This window comes from Chrysemys picta, chromosome 7 (genome assembly GCF_011386835.1).
Source record: "Chrysemys picta bellii isolate R12L10 chromosome 7, ASM1138683v2, whole genome shotgun sequence".
NCBI lineage: Eukaryota > Metazoa > Chordata > Testudines > Emydidae > Chrysemys > Chrysemys picta.
In genome coordinates, this window is record NC_088797.1 from 22,614,105 (window position 1) to 22,632,885 (window position 18,781).

Consider the following 18,781-nt stretch of genomic DNA (forward strand, 5'->3'; position numbering starts at 1 on the left):
AATAAATTAAAGTGCTTTGCATGTGAAAATGAAGCCAGGTTCTCTATCCTTCAGCTTCATTTTCTTTGGCTTTTAGTTTCATGGATCCCTAAGGCTATCACACCCTATCTAAAGCATGTCTCCAAAACAGGCAGCAATCGCCCCAATCCACAGAAAACATAACATCTCCAACGTAAATTTGTTGCTGATGAGTGATTCTTCAGTGTGTCCCCAATAAATCAAAGACCTTCCAGGACAACCAATGTAGACATATTCTTTTTTTTTTTTTTTACTATCATCAGAGCTTCACAAAAAAATAGGTTTCCTCTTTTTAAATTAAACTGAAGGCAACACAGAAAATTTTTCAGGACTTGGAAAATAACTTCCTGAAGTGAGAGGGAAGGTTGAGAGCACAAATCAGTACTGTAAGGGTCAAAAACCTTACAAGAATGTTGCAGTTATTAAAAACAAAAACAACTATCAAAAAAACCAACCCCCAAACCCAACCACTCTGAATTCTGGAAATTCAGAATTTAAATTAAATTCAGAGGTTAAATTTCAAAGAAACCCAAATGTTATGAACATCTAGAAATGCACAGCAAGGTCATCCAAACAACCTTAACTCTGCCCCATGTTGTGATGCCCTGAGTAAACCAAGAAACTTTGAAATAACATTTTTCATCCATAACAAACAGGTTTATCACATGAAGGACCACAAAAACCAGACACTGGAGACAATGGAGAAAATCTTTCTATATTACAAAGGAACTCTTTGTTTTTCTTCTGCCAGATGCTCTCATGCTTTATCGTAGGCTCAAAACAAAGTAATGTTTGACTGACTATTTTGGGAGATGTAATGGAGAATTAAGCATTCTTGTGGCATTAAGTTATCATCAGTTTGGGGAAATTTTCCAATAAGGGACATTTTTTACCATTTAAAGCAGTCTGTTACTGTGTTTGGAAACTTCTGCTGGGGAGTATGCCCAAATAATATAACCTGACTCAGAACAGTTATTTGCAGTGTTGTTGTAGCCATATTAAAGAGACAGGGTAGGTGAGGTAATATCTTTTATTGGACCAACTTCTGTAGGTGAGATACAAGCTTTTGAACTACACAGAGCTCTTCTGAAGGAAAAGGAAAAACAGAGTTCCTTTGTAATATAGAAAGGTTTTCCACATTGTCTCCAGTATCTGATTTTTGTGATCCTTTATGTGATAAACCTGTTTGTTATGGATGGAAAATGTTATGGCAAAGTTTCTGGGTTTATTTTTCTGAAGAGCTCAGTGTGGCTTGAATGCTTGTCTCTTTCACCAACAAAATTTGGTCTCTCTCAGAACAGTTAGTAAGCTGAGTGTCTTTACCGGTTGCGAAGTCAATAATGATGCTCTAATTTGGATACTGCTATTCAAAGAAGGTAAGAAAAGAATGGAATTGTTCTCTGTTAATAAAAGAATATTTGCAGTTCTCTAGCCTAAAAGATATTCACGGCGACACAGAGTGAATACGCTTCTCTTTATATAGTGCAATAACTCCTGACAGGTACCTTTGCTTTCAAAGCTCCTTTTCTGTCTCGAGATGTGGCATTCTCTCCCTACTAAATTTACACTATAAAGTGCTGTGTCTTGTTGCTGTTTCCATTTCCATCCCATTAAATATTATTTTTTTAAATCTGCTACTTCAATCTTGTTAAAAGTTTTCTTGTGAGGAGCATAAGGAACTAAAGTAAAAAAGCAACAACAGCCCCACATTCCAGAGTGCCCAGATCTTTACAGCTCTGGCATTCAAACAAATCACTTAGGTGTGCACTAAAATTCTGCATAGCTCCTATGTGGAATAATAACAGAAATCTGGGTGGCTACAGAGGCAGCCTCACATACAATAGGGAGTCTGCTCAACACACTATATGATCTTTCTCATCAACTTTATGCCACGTGAGAAAAAGAAACACTTTCCACCTGGATAACTACATATATAAAGCCTGTCTAGCCCCACTTATGCAGGTGTAACTCAAAAGGAAGTCTATTGAAAGTAATGGCGTTACAGTGGTGTTAAAATTGTATAAGTGAAAGGAGAAACAGGCCCATACTGTCTGCAAAGATTTTTCTGTCCTGGCCAACTGCCTGTTTGCCTGTTGTTAAAGCCAACCCTGTATGTGGTGTTTCATTCACTCTTCATACAATCACAGCTTTGTAAAAATATGACAATTTAATTGACTACCAGACTATCTCTATCCTAAGGAAACCTAGGGCCCATTTCTGCTCTGAGATGCCAGTGCTGAAACTCAATGACAGTCTCAAGTGCATATCTAAAGGGAGAATGTGGATATTGGGTCTCGCTGAGGTTTTGCCATTGTTCTTGAAGACCAGATGGGTCTCTGCTGGATCTCAAATTTCCTAAACTCTGAAGTGGTCAGATTGGTGAGACATCTCAGGCTAAATTCAGAGGTAATGTGTACAGAGATGTAATTTACACGTCAGTAAGTGTGTGTCAGAGGGGCGGGGGACTACAGGCCAAATTATGGTCTTGATTTCAGTCAAGAAAAGCCAAAGATACCTAGCAGTATCTACACTGAATTTTTCACAGCCCTGAGTGACGTAGCTAGGACAACCTAAATGTTAGGTGCAAACCAGGCCCAAGTTACATCAGCGTAGATTCAGACCACTTCTCCTACCACCCATCTCTGAATTTGGCCTCACTGCTCATCCACTGCCCTGATCAATCCCATTTATTTATTTTGCTGATTTGTATAGCAGCTATCACAGAGGCAGCTGTATGCAATGATAAAAACAAAACAAAGGCTTAAAGGGGCAGGAGAATGGCAAGCTGTGAGTGCAGGAAAAGGCAGGAGGGGACCGCTGCAGGACAAGGAAACAAATAATTTAAAATATTGTTGGGCTGTCCCAGTTCCTGAGGATTGCTAGAGAGGTTACTCACCCTTTGTCTGTTTGTGTCCTGAGGGAAGGCCTTCAGGTTCAGTGAGAGTGTGAAAGACATACTGCCATTTCAGCATCAACTTGGGGTTATTCAGGATAGTAGCTATGGTGACCCTAAGAGGGAGGGGCAAAAATCCCCACCACAACCAGAGACAAGGCACAACAGTGACAATCCCATAAGGAGAGGATAAAAATAGTGTAAATGGTGGCTCCATAAGGACAAGGCTGAGAAAACCCAAGGAACTGGTGTGGCCATTTGATAGATAGGCTAGATTAGACAGGCAGTACTACATGATGCATTAATCAATCCTTTCCCTTTTACGCTGGTATATAATTAATTTATTTTCTTTTTTTCTTCCTGCTGAACAGTTTTAACTCCATTCACCTTGCTACGGCCCTGATCTGCTATACGTCACATGCTGTTTCTTTTATAATACTCACCATGGTCATGAGCAAATACAAACAAGTTAAGTCCTGTCAGCATCTGGGCTAAGTCATCATAGCGGCCGCAGTGTTCCCCAGCACCATGAGCGATAAACACGAGGGCCCTAAATGGAGCATCAAGGTATAAAGCATTAACTTGGAAATCAGCCTAGAAAGGCACCAGAGCTGTGGGTAAAAACAGCATCATCATTTTATCAACAAGCACCTCAGACGTCAACAAATTCAAGCCAGGTAAATGTGGGGCCCGAATGGCATTTAACTGATGGTACCATGGTGAGAAAGGGAGCAGATTGTCCATAAAGACCTAGGAGCGTATGAGAAGAAATAACATCAAACGAACCTCTAACAGATGGCTTGATGGCGGCAGGCCTTTAGCTAGATGTGAGCCAGTTGCACACTGGATGGATGTACTGTACTTTTCCACCTGGCTCAGCACGAGGCTGCCACAATGGGAAGCTACAGGTCAATATTGTAGGTGGGTCTCTGTAACTCTCTTTTATCAGTCTAATTACATTCTGGACTGGACTTTGCTCCTATGGAAATCAATGGAAGTGTTGCGATTGACTTCAGTGGGATCAAGGTTAGGACCTCTCTCTGTAGTTTCACCCAGATATATTATTATTCACTTTCTGACTTAAATTGTTCTGACTTATATTGCTGCACACACTGTTAAATGGTTACTGGATTTCAACAAAAATATGGATTCAAACCGGAACCCAGGACCTGAGTCGAAGTTTGGGGAATGCTGGACTTGATCCCAACATCAATGTTTTACCCATTTCCAATTTCAACCCAGAAATAGCTGCATTACAGAGATGCGTGAAGTGATTCCTAAACAGTTACAGCAACCTTAGGCTCACAGAGTGTAAACCACTCTAGGATCCTGCTGCGTGAAAGGCGCTATACAAATGCTCATCACTAAGTATTCACATTTTACAAAATTTCTTACCCGTTCAGAGGAATATCATCAAATAATGAAATTAATGGTTTGAGTTCAGAGAAATTTTCCTGTGTCTTTACTGGACAACATTTACGAAGAATGTTGATTTTTGTTGTAAAAATAATTATGGCCGAGTGAAACTCTAGAAGTTTGCTCTGATTGATAGGTCTTTTTTCACCCCTATTAAATTTTAGAGTCACAAATCTGAGTTGTTCATTTAAAGGTGCAATCTGTTGTCAGAACACGTGTAACCATACCAGAGACTGATACTTCTAGTTTTTCAGTATATATAAAAAATCCCAAGATGAACTAATAATAAATGGTAACAACAATTTACATTTAGTGAAATCTTCAACTCTATTTTTACAAGGGTTTTTGATGCATCTGTAAAAGATGTAATCACACAAAGAAACTGCTTTGATCTTAGTTATATTTAAACTTAGAGAAGATGCTAGATGCTGTAGTAATTACTGCCCCATCTCTTTGATTAACACTGATTGCAAAATAATTGCTAATGCTAGGCAACTTGACAGACCATCCATTTGAACTAGACAGGCTTCACGAAGCAAAGAGTAGATTCTCTAACAGCTATATAAGGTTACCCTGACATTTCATTAACGCTAATCAGTAATGACAAGTCCAGGAAATGTAGCATCCCTAGCCCATGGCATTGGAGAGCATTTGATAGGCCACACTAGGGGTTCCAAAATGACCTGTCATACAGTAGTAATGCCTTGAGTTAACATTTCCCTTAGAAAAGGCTAAGAGATCTTAAGCCTTCAGAACAAGGGGTGTAGGGTGGGGGAGAATTCTGAAGCAAACTCAAGATGACTAATGCATATGCTTCAGATCCTGCTTGCTTTGCTTGTCTACAAATCGAACACCAAACCAAAGTAAAGGAATAAAAAGGAAAATTTTTTGCCTGTCTATATCAGGCATTTCCAAGGTGTCCCTCACCATGGTCTCCAGGCACAACATGTAGTTTCTCAGATGACAAGTCATTTAAAATAACATACCAGGTGACCTTCATGGTATGAAATCCCTCGTGAAGTGAGCAAGCTGGTAAAGTGAGAGCCTTGTAGGAAGACATTAATTGCTACTTTATCTTGCAATTACACTGGAGGCTAAATTTTGCTCTCATTCATACCCATGCAGCCTCACTGACTTAGAACCAGTTCAGCTAAGGTGCTGAGCACCTTACTGAAATACGTGGAAATAGAGGGAGTTCAATGCTTCACAAAATTAAGGCTATAAGGCCTGATCCTGCAGCCTTTACTCACAAGTAATTCTTAGTCCCAAATGACCGCAACGGAACTAGGATATAGGAGTTCCAAAATTGGATCCTTAAATGTCAGGTGGCAGGGACCTTGTCTTTTATTTGCCTGCAAAGCATCATGGATAAAATTCTCAAATGCATCTGAGGGTATAAACACCCGTGGCTAGCCTGTGTCAGCTGACTCAGGCCCAGGGGGGGTTGTGGTTTTGGGACTATAAAACTGCGGTGTAGATGTTCGGATGTGGGCTGGAGTCTGGGCTCTGGAATCACCGTGGACTCCCTCCTATCATAATGCTTGTGAAAAGGAAGAAATACAATACAGCAAATAGGAAACGGTTTTCAATTTTTATCTTAATGTTCCTTTTTTGGTGTCATTTAAAGTTAATACAGATACACTGCAGGCTTTAGCACTTTGTAGGACTGCAGTGTCTATGGACCTGGCAAGCAACAACTGCAGGGTTGGCCTCCTAGGAAATTGGTCTTAGCATGTACCTTCATCTCCAATTGTCATTCTGCCCACAAGACCATTTGGAAGTGACATGGCTCGGGTAGAAGCCAGTGCTCACAGCTTGAAATGCTTTTCTGAAGACTCAGTTATGCCTGAACCATGTTAATTTCATAGGCTCCATGAGCTCAGCCAGAGGAATGTTTGTGGCGCTTTGGATGCTTCAAATGACTCTGGATGGGGGATCTGTAGTTGCTAAACTTTGTGATTAAACATCATTTTGGACTCAGTTCAGCAAGATACCTAAACTGATGCCAAACTGTAAACATGGATGTAGTCCCAATGAAATCAATGAGACTACACATGTGCTTAAGTACCTTGCTGAATCAGGGTCATTATGGATGGTAGTGGTAAGATTGTGCCATTACTCAGAGAAAGCTGGTGCATGTTTGGTCAAGAATTTTTTAAAATGTATAAATTAATGTTTATTTGGCATATTTTTGTAGCCATCACAGCAAAAGGAGGTCTCAGCTCTCAACGCTTTGAACACTTGTATACTTACCATTATAATTACACATCCTGTAAAATGTTATTTCTTACTCTTAGCCAGCAATTTAAATTATGCTGGTCTCAAGTCTAGGACACTATGATCCCTGTGCCAGAGGAGAGCAGTTTGCAGGGAATGTATTCAGTCCTGGATCAGTGCCAAGAAAACACTGCTATACTGAGAGACTGGCACTGTTTTAAGGGCTGGTGTCTTGTGATCCCTACCCTCTACCAAGGCTAGAAATAAATGTTTCATACCATTAGAAAATTGGGATTCAAGTCCAGTTGGGCCATGAGATTTACTGTCTTGTATTATTTTATTTATCAAGATAGAGACCACTACAAGTATGAACTAGATGGGGTGGGGGGAGAGGGGAAGCAAGACTGTAAACAGAATGATGTGACTGTAAGATCTGTTATCTTGTGACCAGACAGGGCTAAAGGCATTTTAGTGGGACCGGCACGCATTCTTTTAGGACCATAAAATGTCTCCAAGCCCTGAAAGTAGACCAGTGATCTGAAGAAAAATTTCACCCCCTGTTTATACTATCAGAAAAAACACAAGCCAAGACCCCAATTCAGGAAAGTATTCCTACTCAGGGCAGTACTTAACTACATGCTTTAGCAACCTGCCTAAGCCCCATTCAAGTTAGTAGGACTTATTAAGCACATGATTAAAGTTAAGCACATAGTTAAATGCTGTCCTGAATAATGATGGTCTGCAGCACACGCATAAATGCTTTCCTGAATCAGAGCTCATCTGACTTGAGCTTATGGGATGTTAATCCATGCTAGACAAGTCTATCTTTTATATATATATATATATATATCAGATACATTTTCACCATAACCAAAATTACTTTAAAACAGTTTAACTGACATTTGCAGTTTGAAAACTTTGAAATTAAATCCCCTAATGAGATACAAAATCAACTAACAGAAACCAGAGAGTTATCTGGTATGCTGGAAAATTACTGAAAGGAAGTACTAGATTTAATTTTACTGCTTTAGCTGATTTATTAACCCTTTCATAGTTGACATCAGCCTGCCTCTTAGAAGTGGAAAGAACAGTTAAAACTCATGTATATTAAACCTTACAGTAATGGCATTTTCTAGACTACCCAAGAAGTGAATAGTTAGTTGGACACATATGTATATCTGCAGTGTGCAAAGAGTTAACTTATTTAAACAGACTACTAGATTTTTCTATATTTTCTACTATTATGTTATTAAAATCACTTATAGCACAATAAATTTGCATGTTAATTTACAGACATATGGTAAGACACATTCCATGCCCTACTATAGATGAGGCTGGTTGCATTGCCTATTATTAAGGTTGCTTAACACTTCCCATTATAAGACCCTGTTTTCAGCTGAAATTTTCCATGCTGGCTGTCAACTGCAGGCTGCATTATTGTTTTGAAACTTATTTCCAAGAACAAGGCTAATGAAAAATACATTGATTTGCCCATGTTAAAAAATTCTGAACACCTATCCTTTGGAGAAAGCTTTTGAAATTGGACCAGGGGGTGGCCTTTGTGTCCCCGGGATTTGCCTTTTACTTGTCAAGAATGGGACTGGTATGAGAAGCTTGAAGAGTGGAGCCTAGGACTGGTTAGGTTGGGAGAATGGGACTGGGATGAGAAGCCAAGGGTGGGGAAGAGAAGATAGGGACAGGTTGGAGGGTAGAGGGCAGAAGGAGTAATATCTGGGGGAGGAATGAGCAGAAGAGTCAGTTCCTCCTAGCGAACACTCCCCTCCAGAGCCAGGAATGGAACCCAAGATTCCTGAGTCTCATCATTCTTCTGCTATCAGCAAATATCGGTGAAGTCCACTGGCAAAGTGTCCCATTCCCCCTCTAAGGGAATCCACACAGAGAATAACAACCTACCACTATCAGTAGCTCAAGTGGCAGAGGTTTGTGTGGTGGATCTAAAGGTTCCAACCCGGCTAATGAACCTGATGGATGTCAATATGATGCCACATGATGGAATTTCTGTTTTTTCAGTTTGCTTTTTTACAAACCTACAAAATTACACAGAAAAGCTATGCTAAAAGAACATTATTAAGGCTGCAAAGTCAAACACCCAAGAGTTAGGAAATGCTAGAACTAAGGTTGTCTGGGTAGCCTTAATTTAGTGTCCTGGTGCATAAGACATTGTGATACAGTCGTTAATTCCATGATCGCATAGTGTTTTTACCAAAGGACCCCTGCCTCATTCAGTGAACGGGATGGACCTGTTCTGAGATAAATTAGGATTGTGTAGTGAAGGAAGCTGTTGTCTGTAGGACCCCTGCTTCATTTCTTGAAGAGGTTGGAAGGTATGTCTTATTTGCAAGACTGGGACAGGTGGGTCTAGGCCTGTTCAAGACTAAAGACCTACCCCCTCAACTAATGGGGAGGAAGAGTTAGGCCCAGGCCGCAGTTGAGTATGTGGGGCAACAGATGGAAAAACAGGAATAGGAGTGAGGTCAAATCTTGAATATCAAGGATCCAGAAGGGGACACCAAGCAGAGAACCCCTGACAGCATCCACCACTCCTCAAAGTTGTCTAAGGAGTCAGTGGGAACTTCCCAGAAGAACTCGACCTGGAGGTCTGATCATATGAGGCACCGGTTGGAAGGTGTGTAGTGAATGCGGCAGGGGAATGCAGGAAGACAAAGGATGGTCCCATGGCTAAGGCAGATGAATGCTGTCCTGGAGAACTAGAGTGTATCCCTGCCTCTGCTACAGATTTTCTATGTGATGCTGGCCAAGTCACTTAAACCCAACTTTCCAGGTGATCACTAATTATGTGTTCCTCATTTTATGAGTGCCTTACTTTATACCTTGCGGTCTGATTTGCAAGAGTGCTGAGCACTCACAGCTGCAGCTGAATTCAATGAGAATTGTGCTTTGAACATATAAAGTACTACATCCTAAGTACTCGGAAAAAAAATCAGATCTTAGGCATCTAAGATTGGGCACACGCTATCAGTGGATACTTTTGTCCAAACTCTCTCTGTGCCTGAGCCCTCCCTCTCTCCCCAACCCCCTTATGTAAAATGTGGATAACACCACCCCCTCACTTTGCAGGGATGTTGTGCAAATAAATTAATTAATGTTTGTGAAGCACTCAGGTACTCTAGTGATGAGTGCCATTGAAAAGCCCACGAGGAAATTAATAATTCTGTGTTCGGAGCAGGGTTTCAATAGGGCGCAGTAAATAAGACCTGAGGCCATACAGTGAACAATGAGGATAAAACAAAATATTAAATAGCTGCTTGTTAAGTGAGCGCCATCCATTTTGTGTACAGAAGCCTGTGCAAAAATGGCATGTGATCATGTCTTTAAAGACTGTATCATAATGCATATGCATAGGGGGCTGAATTAAGATTGCACAAGCATTTCCAATTCTGGAATTTCCTAACTTTTGAGTGCTTGGCTGTGCAAGCTTACACGTTTGTTTAAGACAGCGTTTGTGTATATATATTTATCATATGTGGTGCAGTGTCTGAATAGCCTCATGCAGCTGCAGACAGGGCAGAAATAATGTTGACCCTGACATGGTGTCGTCTTGACATATATGATCCTGTAGCTCTAGACACAGGAATTTTAGGAATATGGATTGTAAACAAAACTAGTGAAATATTGCAGTGTTATCCCCTGAAATCTTTATTCTAATCTGTGGGCCAAATTCTGCTCTCATATCTGTACACTTCTGGAGTCATTCACTGGCTCCAATGAAATCACACCAGATTTACATCGGAGTAAGTAACATTTGATTTTATGTTAACAGGCAATAGCTTACTTATTCATAGGCATCTCCATATGCATTTTGCACAGGCCTGGGTCAGGCAAATGTAGTTCAAGTCTGTACTGCACCTATAGGAAGGGCAGCATGCAAGCCACAGCCCAGGGGGAAGAAGGGACAAAGGTAGCTTTAAACCTTTTTGTCCTTCTGATTCTGGGGCTCGAAATGGCCTTTGGCATAATTTAGGCAGTCTGAAGGGGCTGCTCTCTGCTGCTGCCCCTGGCTTGTGGTGCAAGCCAGAAGGGCCACAGGAGTGGATGCTACAGCCTCCCACTCTCCTGTCCCCTACACTGGAGTTTATGGAGTGCCAACATAGGGCCACCTATGGAATCCCCACACAGCTCTTATGTGGGGTGGGGCAGGGGGAGACGCCTCTGGCTGCTATGCTTCGCCAAAGAAATGTTTTGGGGCCAGAATCCCTCTCACGATGCCCCAGAGCCATTTTTATGAATATGTGAAAAACCTACAAAGTCCACCATCGAAGGGCTGCAGCTACACTCTCCCTGCCCGAAGCGTCACTTGATTTATTGGACTTTGAGGGCACATGGAACCCTGCAAGATCAGTCCCCTGGCATGATAGAAATTTCAGGCCCAATTCTACACGTGTAACGTTCTACATACATGAGCAGTTTCTCTGACTTTCATAGGACTACACACGAGTAAGGGTTTGCAGATCTAATATCATATTGGATCCCAGGATTGCAACAATTCCTTCATCTACATAGTGTTGGGATGAGATTTTTACAGCAGACACGACCGCCAGAGTAGAATAACATCGGTAGGTTATTCAGCGATACCAGAAAGTGGTGGTGTTATAAATCAATAGAGCTGAGACAGAATTGCACAGTACAGATAGATTTCCATACAAAAGGCTCCACCGGAATCCATCTAGAGCCAGCATGAAACAATGCAGAGAAACAGCTTGGAATGTATGATTTATCGGGCCTTTTGAAAATGCAAAACATCAATGTGCATAGCTCACAATTGATCAGCTAAAAAATGCAAAGAGCTGAAACAAACGGTGGAAGGATTCTCTGGACACTGCAACTGAATGAGTAGAGTGATTCCATGCAGATCTCTGCAATGTAACATTTTAATAACAGATGTTTTGTTTAAAGGATACTATCTTTTAGGAGACATTGGGCTTAAGTCTGAGGTGAATTATGTGGCGTTGTAAAGTAAAATTCCTAGGCCTAATCTTCCCTTCCCATCCCATTCCAGGGTAAACCCAGAAGAAGGGGTCACAAGGATCCTGCCACAAAGTCTTCCCCAACTCTCCCGTCCACCATTTCCCCACCAAGGTGGTGGGATCTGCCGCAGCAGAACAGACTCCAAGGTCCATTGCCCCAAACCTGGCAGACTGATGGGCTCTTTGGAAACGCAGACAGCATAGACAGAATTTTAAAAGACTTTGTGCTTGAGACGCCTCTCACACCAGTTTTATGCTGTTGTAATTCCACTGATTGCAATGGGGTTAGTCCTTAGTTTTTCATTGGAATAACTAAAAGAAGAATCAGGGATCCTAAATCTAAATACACAAATGCAGGCTCAAGTCATACACAATTGAGAAGTGCATTAATATAAACTTTTTGTACCAGTACTACTAACCCATCCCTCCCCATCAGGATCTGGTTATTTATGAACCAGACTGGATTCAGTTTTGTACTGGGTTTTACTCTTTGCTCTGCTACAGACTTGTTGTGTGACCCTGGGCAGGTCAATTTACCTCTTTGTGCGGCACAAATTGTGCCTCAGCCTCCCTCTCCCAGTGTGTAAAATGGGGATTGCGTACTTGCCTATCTCCTGAGAGTGCTATAAGGATTAATGCATTGAAATCTGTAAAGCACTCTGAGAGCCTCAGATGGAAGAGGCTATAGATATCTTGTGATGGGCTGGACTAGGCCTAAAGGTCCCCTGAGGGAGGCCTCAGGGTTCTGCCACACCCATCCCAAAAAGGAACAGTGGGAGAGGTCCTCCGAGCAGCCTAGAGTGGTTGGGAGGGAAGCAACCAATCAGACGGGCTACTAGAACGGCCAATTGGGGGCCAGGAGGGCTATATATAAGGAGCTGCAGAAGAGTACAACAGTTAGTTGCTGCTTGGAGCTGGAAAAGAAAGAACTATGTGCCTGGCTGGAAGAGCAACAGGACCAAAGATAGTCTGCTGGCAGGGACGGAGGGAGTGAGAGAGATGCTGGCTGGCTGGCTGGCTGCTAGGACTGAGCTAAGACAGTTGCTAGCAGGGACTGGGGGAACAACGAAGGAGCTCCTCACTGGCTGCTGGGACTAAGTAGGGACTGAGCCCAGGAAGGGCCACAGGATGATAGTGTCTCCAGAGAGGAAGCCCTGGGGATATGGCCCCATGCCAGGTCTGGGACTACTGAAAGACTGAGCCCAGGGAGGTCTAGAGAGACATCACCAGAGGGGTGCTGAGATAGGCCCTGGTGGACTGTATACCCCCGAAGGGGTCTGTTCTGGTTCTTATGCAGAGTGTGTGACTCAGCCAAAGGGCCCAGTTGCTGAAAAAACCACCTGAGAACCACCAAAAGCACCAGAACTGAAAGAAAGCAGACACATCCCACCAGAGAGGGTGCTCGTGAGAGGTGGCTGCTGACCTTGTTAAATATGTACCAAGTGTAAAAGATAGGCTCAACCTGCAAAATCCAGCTCTGGATCTGAACTTCCTCAGAGACCTGTCACTAGTACTAAGATGTAGGGGGAAATTTTCAAAAATGCCTAAGGGGTTGAGGCACATAAGTCCCACTGACAGGCAATATGACAAGCAACTTTCTATCACATTTATGCCACATTCATTTTCACTTAAAATGAAGTTGTTATGGATGAAAGGTAGCTGCATGGCCACAATGCCATGGAAAAGGACTAATGTGAGAGCTAGCTAACAGCTGTCACATGCAATGGGTAAAAGCTATAGTTGCCAGAAGGTTACTGACCCAACCCCTCCGCCTCCTTCTTCTAAGAGGTTTGTACCCAGCCTTGAAGGGTTTGTGAAAGGACAGAACTTGCAGTTCAGCGGGTCAGCTTTATTAGTGGTTCATTCTTAAAATCAAAATGCAATGGGTGCCAGCTGAGTAGATGCCCAGGAAGTAGTAAGAATAGTGCAGTGAAAAAGGCTGAGTTTTCAGGGCATGAGAAAGCTACATTTAAAGGGCCAGAAGCTGTATGCCAATAAATCACTAATATTTAAGGCTATTTTGTTTTTTTTGCCAATCAAATTCAATATTGAAACCTGTTGATTTAATAACCAGACAAAAAGCTTTGCTGTTTAAAAGTGTTGTTCTGTTCTGAGAAGTGACTGTAAAAATGACCTTTTTTTACTCAGCCAATCTGCTGGCAGGGCGTATTCAGAGCCATTTCTACTGACTCTTCTTACTAAATAAGTTTTTACTCCTTTTTGCTCCTTTTAGCCAAATATTTTTTTTGCTTGGGGCAGCAAAAAACCTAGAGCCGGCCCTGACAGTTAGGGTGACCAGATGTCCCGATTTTATAAGGACAGTCCCGATTTTTGGGTCTTTTTCTTATATAGGCTCCTATTACCTCCTACCCCCTGTCCTGATTTTTCACACTTGCTCTCTGGTCATCCTACATACAGTCTTAATTTAAAGACTTCAAACACTGGAGAATCCACCACATCCTTCAGTAAGGCATTCCAATGGTAGCACTTGGTAATTTGTAAATGCTTGGTTAATTATTCTGAAGTGCTATTGCTCGGTCCATTACAGTTAAGGTTGAGCAGTGGTTTCTGTTTAAAGGTTAACTTTTCTAAGTGCTCTAAAATGCAATTGTATTGTCTTGAAATGTTCTGTGCCTCACGGGGAACCTGTGTAGGGCTAGTGGTCCAAACTTTGGACATCCAAGCAAGGAGATCCTGAGCTATAGCCCACTGAAAAAACACCATTTTACAAAATCAACAGGTTCTTACTTTTTTTTTGCACCCACCTGGGGTTCAAAGTGCACAAACTCAGTTGCTTGTCATTTATCTCAGCTAGTGAATGGCAGCCACTGACCCTTTGGTGAAGCAATACTGACGAGCTATTACAGGAGAGTATAGCTGTCTGGAATGGTTTGTCCTAACACGCCAAAGCGCTTGAAATGCACATGTGCAGCGAGAGTAGGCAAGAGGGCTAGGCAGCCTGTTGTCACAGTAGTTGAGTGTGTCCAGGGGACGTGCTCAGGGCTGGATTTACACCTTACACGTTCCTAGGCACAGCATCTTCAGTGCCCCCCCTGCCTACAACTGACCTTCGTGTTGCATACAGTTTTAGAGAGCTAAGGCGCCCCAGAACGCCGGTGCCCCTAGGCACGTGCCTACTGTGCCTAATTGGAAATCCGGCCCTGGACGTGCTGTGGTCATTTATTCAGTTCTTACTCAGGCAAGCTGTCCTATTGAGTTCTGAGCAAGTAAGAATTTCAGGTTTTTGTCCCCTGTGAACTTCAAAAGTGTCTGTATCTATTTTTTTTTATAAAGCAGGATTGCACAATTCCCACCCAGTGGCAACAGTTTGAAGTAGAACATATAAATGTAATTCACTATAGTACTTGGACCAAACAGTACAGTTTGTAACTAGGCAACTTCTATCATAATGTGCAAAAAGAACTCTTGATTATTTCCTGCATAGGCTCAGTTATCCATCCTCCCATTTATCCTTCCAATCCAACTTAGTCTGCAGTCCTCTCTGGCTACACAAATCTTCATCTGTTATCTTCAAGCAAGGTAGATAATTTACTTTTTATAAACTATAGATTTCCAGGGTAATACAAATCCCCATGTATCCAATTTCTCCTGGACTGATTTCAAAGAGGCAGTAGGGAAAAGTCGTGGAATCCCATATGCTTTGGAGACCGAACTTGAAGGACTGATTTATTTCTTAAGTGTAAGGCAGTTATGTATTTTTAAAATATCTAGAGGTTAAGCACAGTAATTTCAAATGAGTAATTCTCTCTCAGCATATTCCAGAACTGCATGTCAGCCCTGGTCATCTATGAAAAGAATCTTTGCAGTGAAAGGGTATTTTAGGGTGTCAAAAGCAATATTAGGAACTGATCTATTGGGAAATTAGTAATGTCATCAGCAAAGCATGTGCCAAAGGTCTGGGTATGTTCCAATTAACTGACTACTCCATGTCTGTCACAAACCAGAGGTAGGAGGAGAATGTTGAGTGTAAATAGTTAAATGTGACATTTTATAATCCTGTTAAGCCAGTGATTACTGGAACATGTGCTTTATGGGTTGAGTCAGGGGTCGGCAACGTTCGGCACGCGGCTCGCCAGGGTAAGCACCCTGGCGGGCCGGGCCAGTTTTATTTACTTGCTGACGCGGCAGGTTCGGCCGATCGCGGCCCCCACTGGCTGCGTTCGCCGTCCCGGGCCAATGGGGGCGGCGAGAAGCGGCGCGGGCGAGCAATGTACTGGCCGCGGCTTCTCACCGTCCCCATTGGCCCGGGACGGCGAACCGCGGCCAGTGGGGGCCGCGATCGGCCGAACCTGCCGCGTCAGCAGGTAAATAAAACTGGCCCGGCCCGCCAGGGTGCTTACCCTGGCGAGCCGCGTGCCGAACGTTGCCGACCCCTGGGTTGAGTCATTTTCCATGCTTTGGGTATACAAACGCTTGTGTTACTGGCACATTAGACATTACAGTCCATCTACAGCTGACTTACAGTTAACAAAACTTTCCATACTTTTGCCTACTGCCACGTCAATCTAGCTCGGCATTATTCCTTGGTCACAGCTATCTACCTAGCTAAGACTAGCTACTGTAGACTTGTTCCCTTAAACATTTCCACCATTGCTAACACCACGTCAGCTTTACCTGTGGTCACAATGGTGGCAACACTAAGTAAAGAAGGAGCCAGTTGCCATTGGCATTTTAAGCACTGATCTTGTACATCGGCTTTCTACAGGGTTAGCTACAGTGCTTAGAACACCAGCAGCTGAATGGTGCACTGTCCACATTAGAGCTCCACTGGTAGAACTAAAGCTAGTGATAGCAATGATGGGGAAACAGCCCAGTGCAGACAATCCCTGAGTTGCAATTACTTAGGGCACATGCAAGCAAAGCTAAAGGCACGTTGGATGCATTTACTGCAGTATGGCTTTAAATAGAAAGGGAAATCAATACTCATTTACAGTATCTGGCAATCACTGAACCAAAACATACATGCACAGCTACAGCAAAGCAGAAATAACAACACTTATTGAAATGGCAAGCTGTTATTCTGCTGAGGGAATGCTGTGTCTTATGTGCATTCTTTCATTAGAAACTGAGATATACCGCCCATCTTTGCACATTTTAAAAACTATAACAATGTCAGAAGCAATCAATCAAAATACTATGATTGTTAACTCAACAGCTGCTGGACTCCGCTCCAGCTTCTGTGCTGTGGTGAAAGGAAGGAGCGTTCCTTCTGGACTGCCAGCATACCAAGATGTCATCGTTAGTATATGGGATAGCACTGGGGAGTCTGCCTCACGCCAGGTTTGGAAGGGCCAGAGGATTGCCATCTGTCTCCAATGTTGTAGAATTGTCCAATGCATGTCTGGCAAGCAGGACACTTTTCTCAGTCTGAAAATGATTTGGGGCTGGCAAAATGTTATGCAGTCTTAATGTTGCATTACAATGTGATGCTATTTTGTATGACATCACTACTCTGTGTGACATGACTCTCCTTCCTGCTGCAAACTCCAAAAGGTGGGCAGCAGTAAAAGCAGAAACTGCAGTTTTTAAACAAATAAACATTCCCTAACCACTGCTGCAAATAAAACTGGAGATAAACAAAAGTGAAACTCTTCATTGATTTCCATTGCCCTATCTGGGAGCATGCAACCAGTAAACAACTAGCATAAATAATAACAGCTAGCTCCCATATGGTGCTTTTCATCCACAGAGCTCACAGTGCTTTACAAAAGAGGAAAGTATGTTATTCCCATTTTACAGCTGGATAAACTGAAGCACAAGAAGTGAAATGCCTTGCCCATGGTCACACAGTAGAGCAGTGGCACAGATGGAAATAAAATCTAGAGGTGAAATCCTGGCCCCACTAAAGTCAATGGGAGTGTTGCTATTGGCTTCAATGGCACCAGGATTTAGCTCTAGGTCACCTGAGTTCCAGTCCAATGCCTTGTCCACTGGGCCACAGCGAATGGCAAAATGTATTTTTATAAGTCTTTCTGTTTTGATAACCGATGGTGGTGTTAGTAATGTAGAAAGGGAAATGTACTTGCTTACAATAGAACGTATTTTTAAGTTTATGGTGTCCCTTGCTAAAATCCCTTATAGTCAGCCTGAACGATGGTTTAAATGTTGACCTACTGAATATCCCTTTAATGAAATGAGATTATAAATGAAGTTCAAAATACAGTTTTTTAATATTCCAAATATTGTAAAATAGCTTTCGTGTCAGATTTTAAAAAAAGACAGCTTCACCACTAAGTCAGATAGATGTTATCTCTAGAGGAGCTTAATTATTTACTGCTTCCTCATCACTTCTCACTCCCTCAGCCCAGCAAATTAAGCCACCACAGATCTGCGGAGTTTGACAGGTGAGTTTGAAACCTCACTGAATTGGCATTGAATAACAAAGGTAAAAACGTTAAAAAAAGGCCCATCTGTATAGCTGCAGAGAGCTGATAGACACCGCAAATTAAATCTTCTTTCTATTCTCAGATAGGACAGTCTTTTCCACCCACCTAGTCTCAAGCCTGAACAGGAAAGAAGGAGATAATACACAATAGCCTCTTGTTCAGCTCAGGTCAGTGAGTTTCCTGAAAAGAGAATACTAATCTTTCTTCCTTGTAAACGGTGTTGTTTGTTTACTGCACCTTCTCTTTATCTAGCTGGCTGGTACAATCTATACACAATAATAGAGTACACAATTACTGTATTGATTTACTCCTTATGAGTGTCTGAAGTCCTTAAAATTCTGTTGACCTTCTTGCTCTTCTTCCTTTATCTGATCACTATCGGGCAACTTATTCCTAGGCTTGGTCTACACTACCAACTTATGTCGGTATAACTACGTTGCTCAGGGCTAGGAATTTCCACACCCCTGAGCAATGCAGTTATACCGACGTAACTTCTGGTGTAGACAGCTTGATGGGAGGGCTTCTCCTGTCAAAATAGCTACCACCTCCTGGATCACAGGACGTCAAGAACAAGACACCTTCAAGGAATGCTGAGTAATATTTTTCCCTTCTTCTCCAGAACCTTCCATCAAGGACATCAGCTCACGTTACAAATAATTAATTTAACCTTACAATACCACTAAGGCTTATTACACCTATTTTATAGATGAGGAAACTAAGGTGTGGTGAGATTAAGGGCCCAATCCTGCAAACCATTGATCATGTAAGGTCCTTGCAAAAAATGAACCCCGGAATACTACAATATCAAACACTGTATTAAGACA

General features: G+C 42.3%; 1 protein-coding gene across 2 annotated transcripts in view; it reads right to left on the minus strand.

Annotated features, from left to right (window-relative positions):
* Positions 1 to 18,781, minus strand: part of MGLL (monoglyceride lipase) — an 87,992-nt gene that overhangs the window by 57,234 nt on the left and 11,977 nt on the right. For both annotated transcript variants that reach the window (XM_008168012.4, XM_008168013.4), the window contains exon 3: positions 3,355 to 3,461. In XM_008168012.4, coding sequence (XP_008166234.1) covers positions 3,355 to 3,461 — 107 coding nt within the window. The remainder of the gene's footprint in view (positions 1 to 3,354; positions 3,462 to 18,781) is intronic.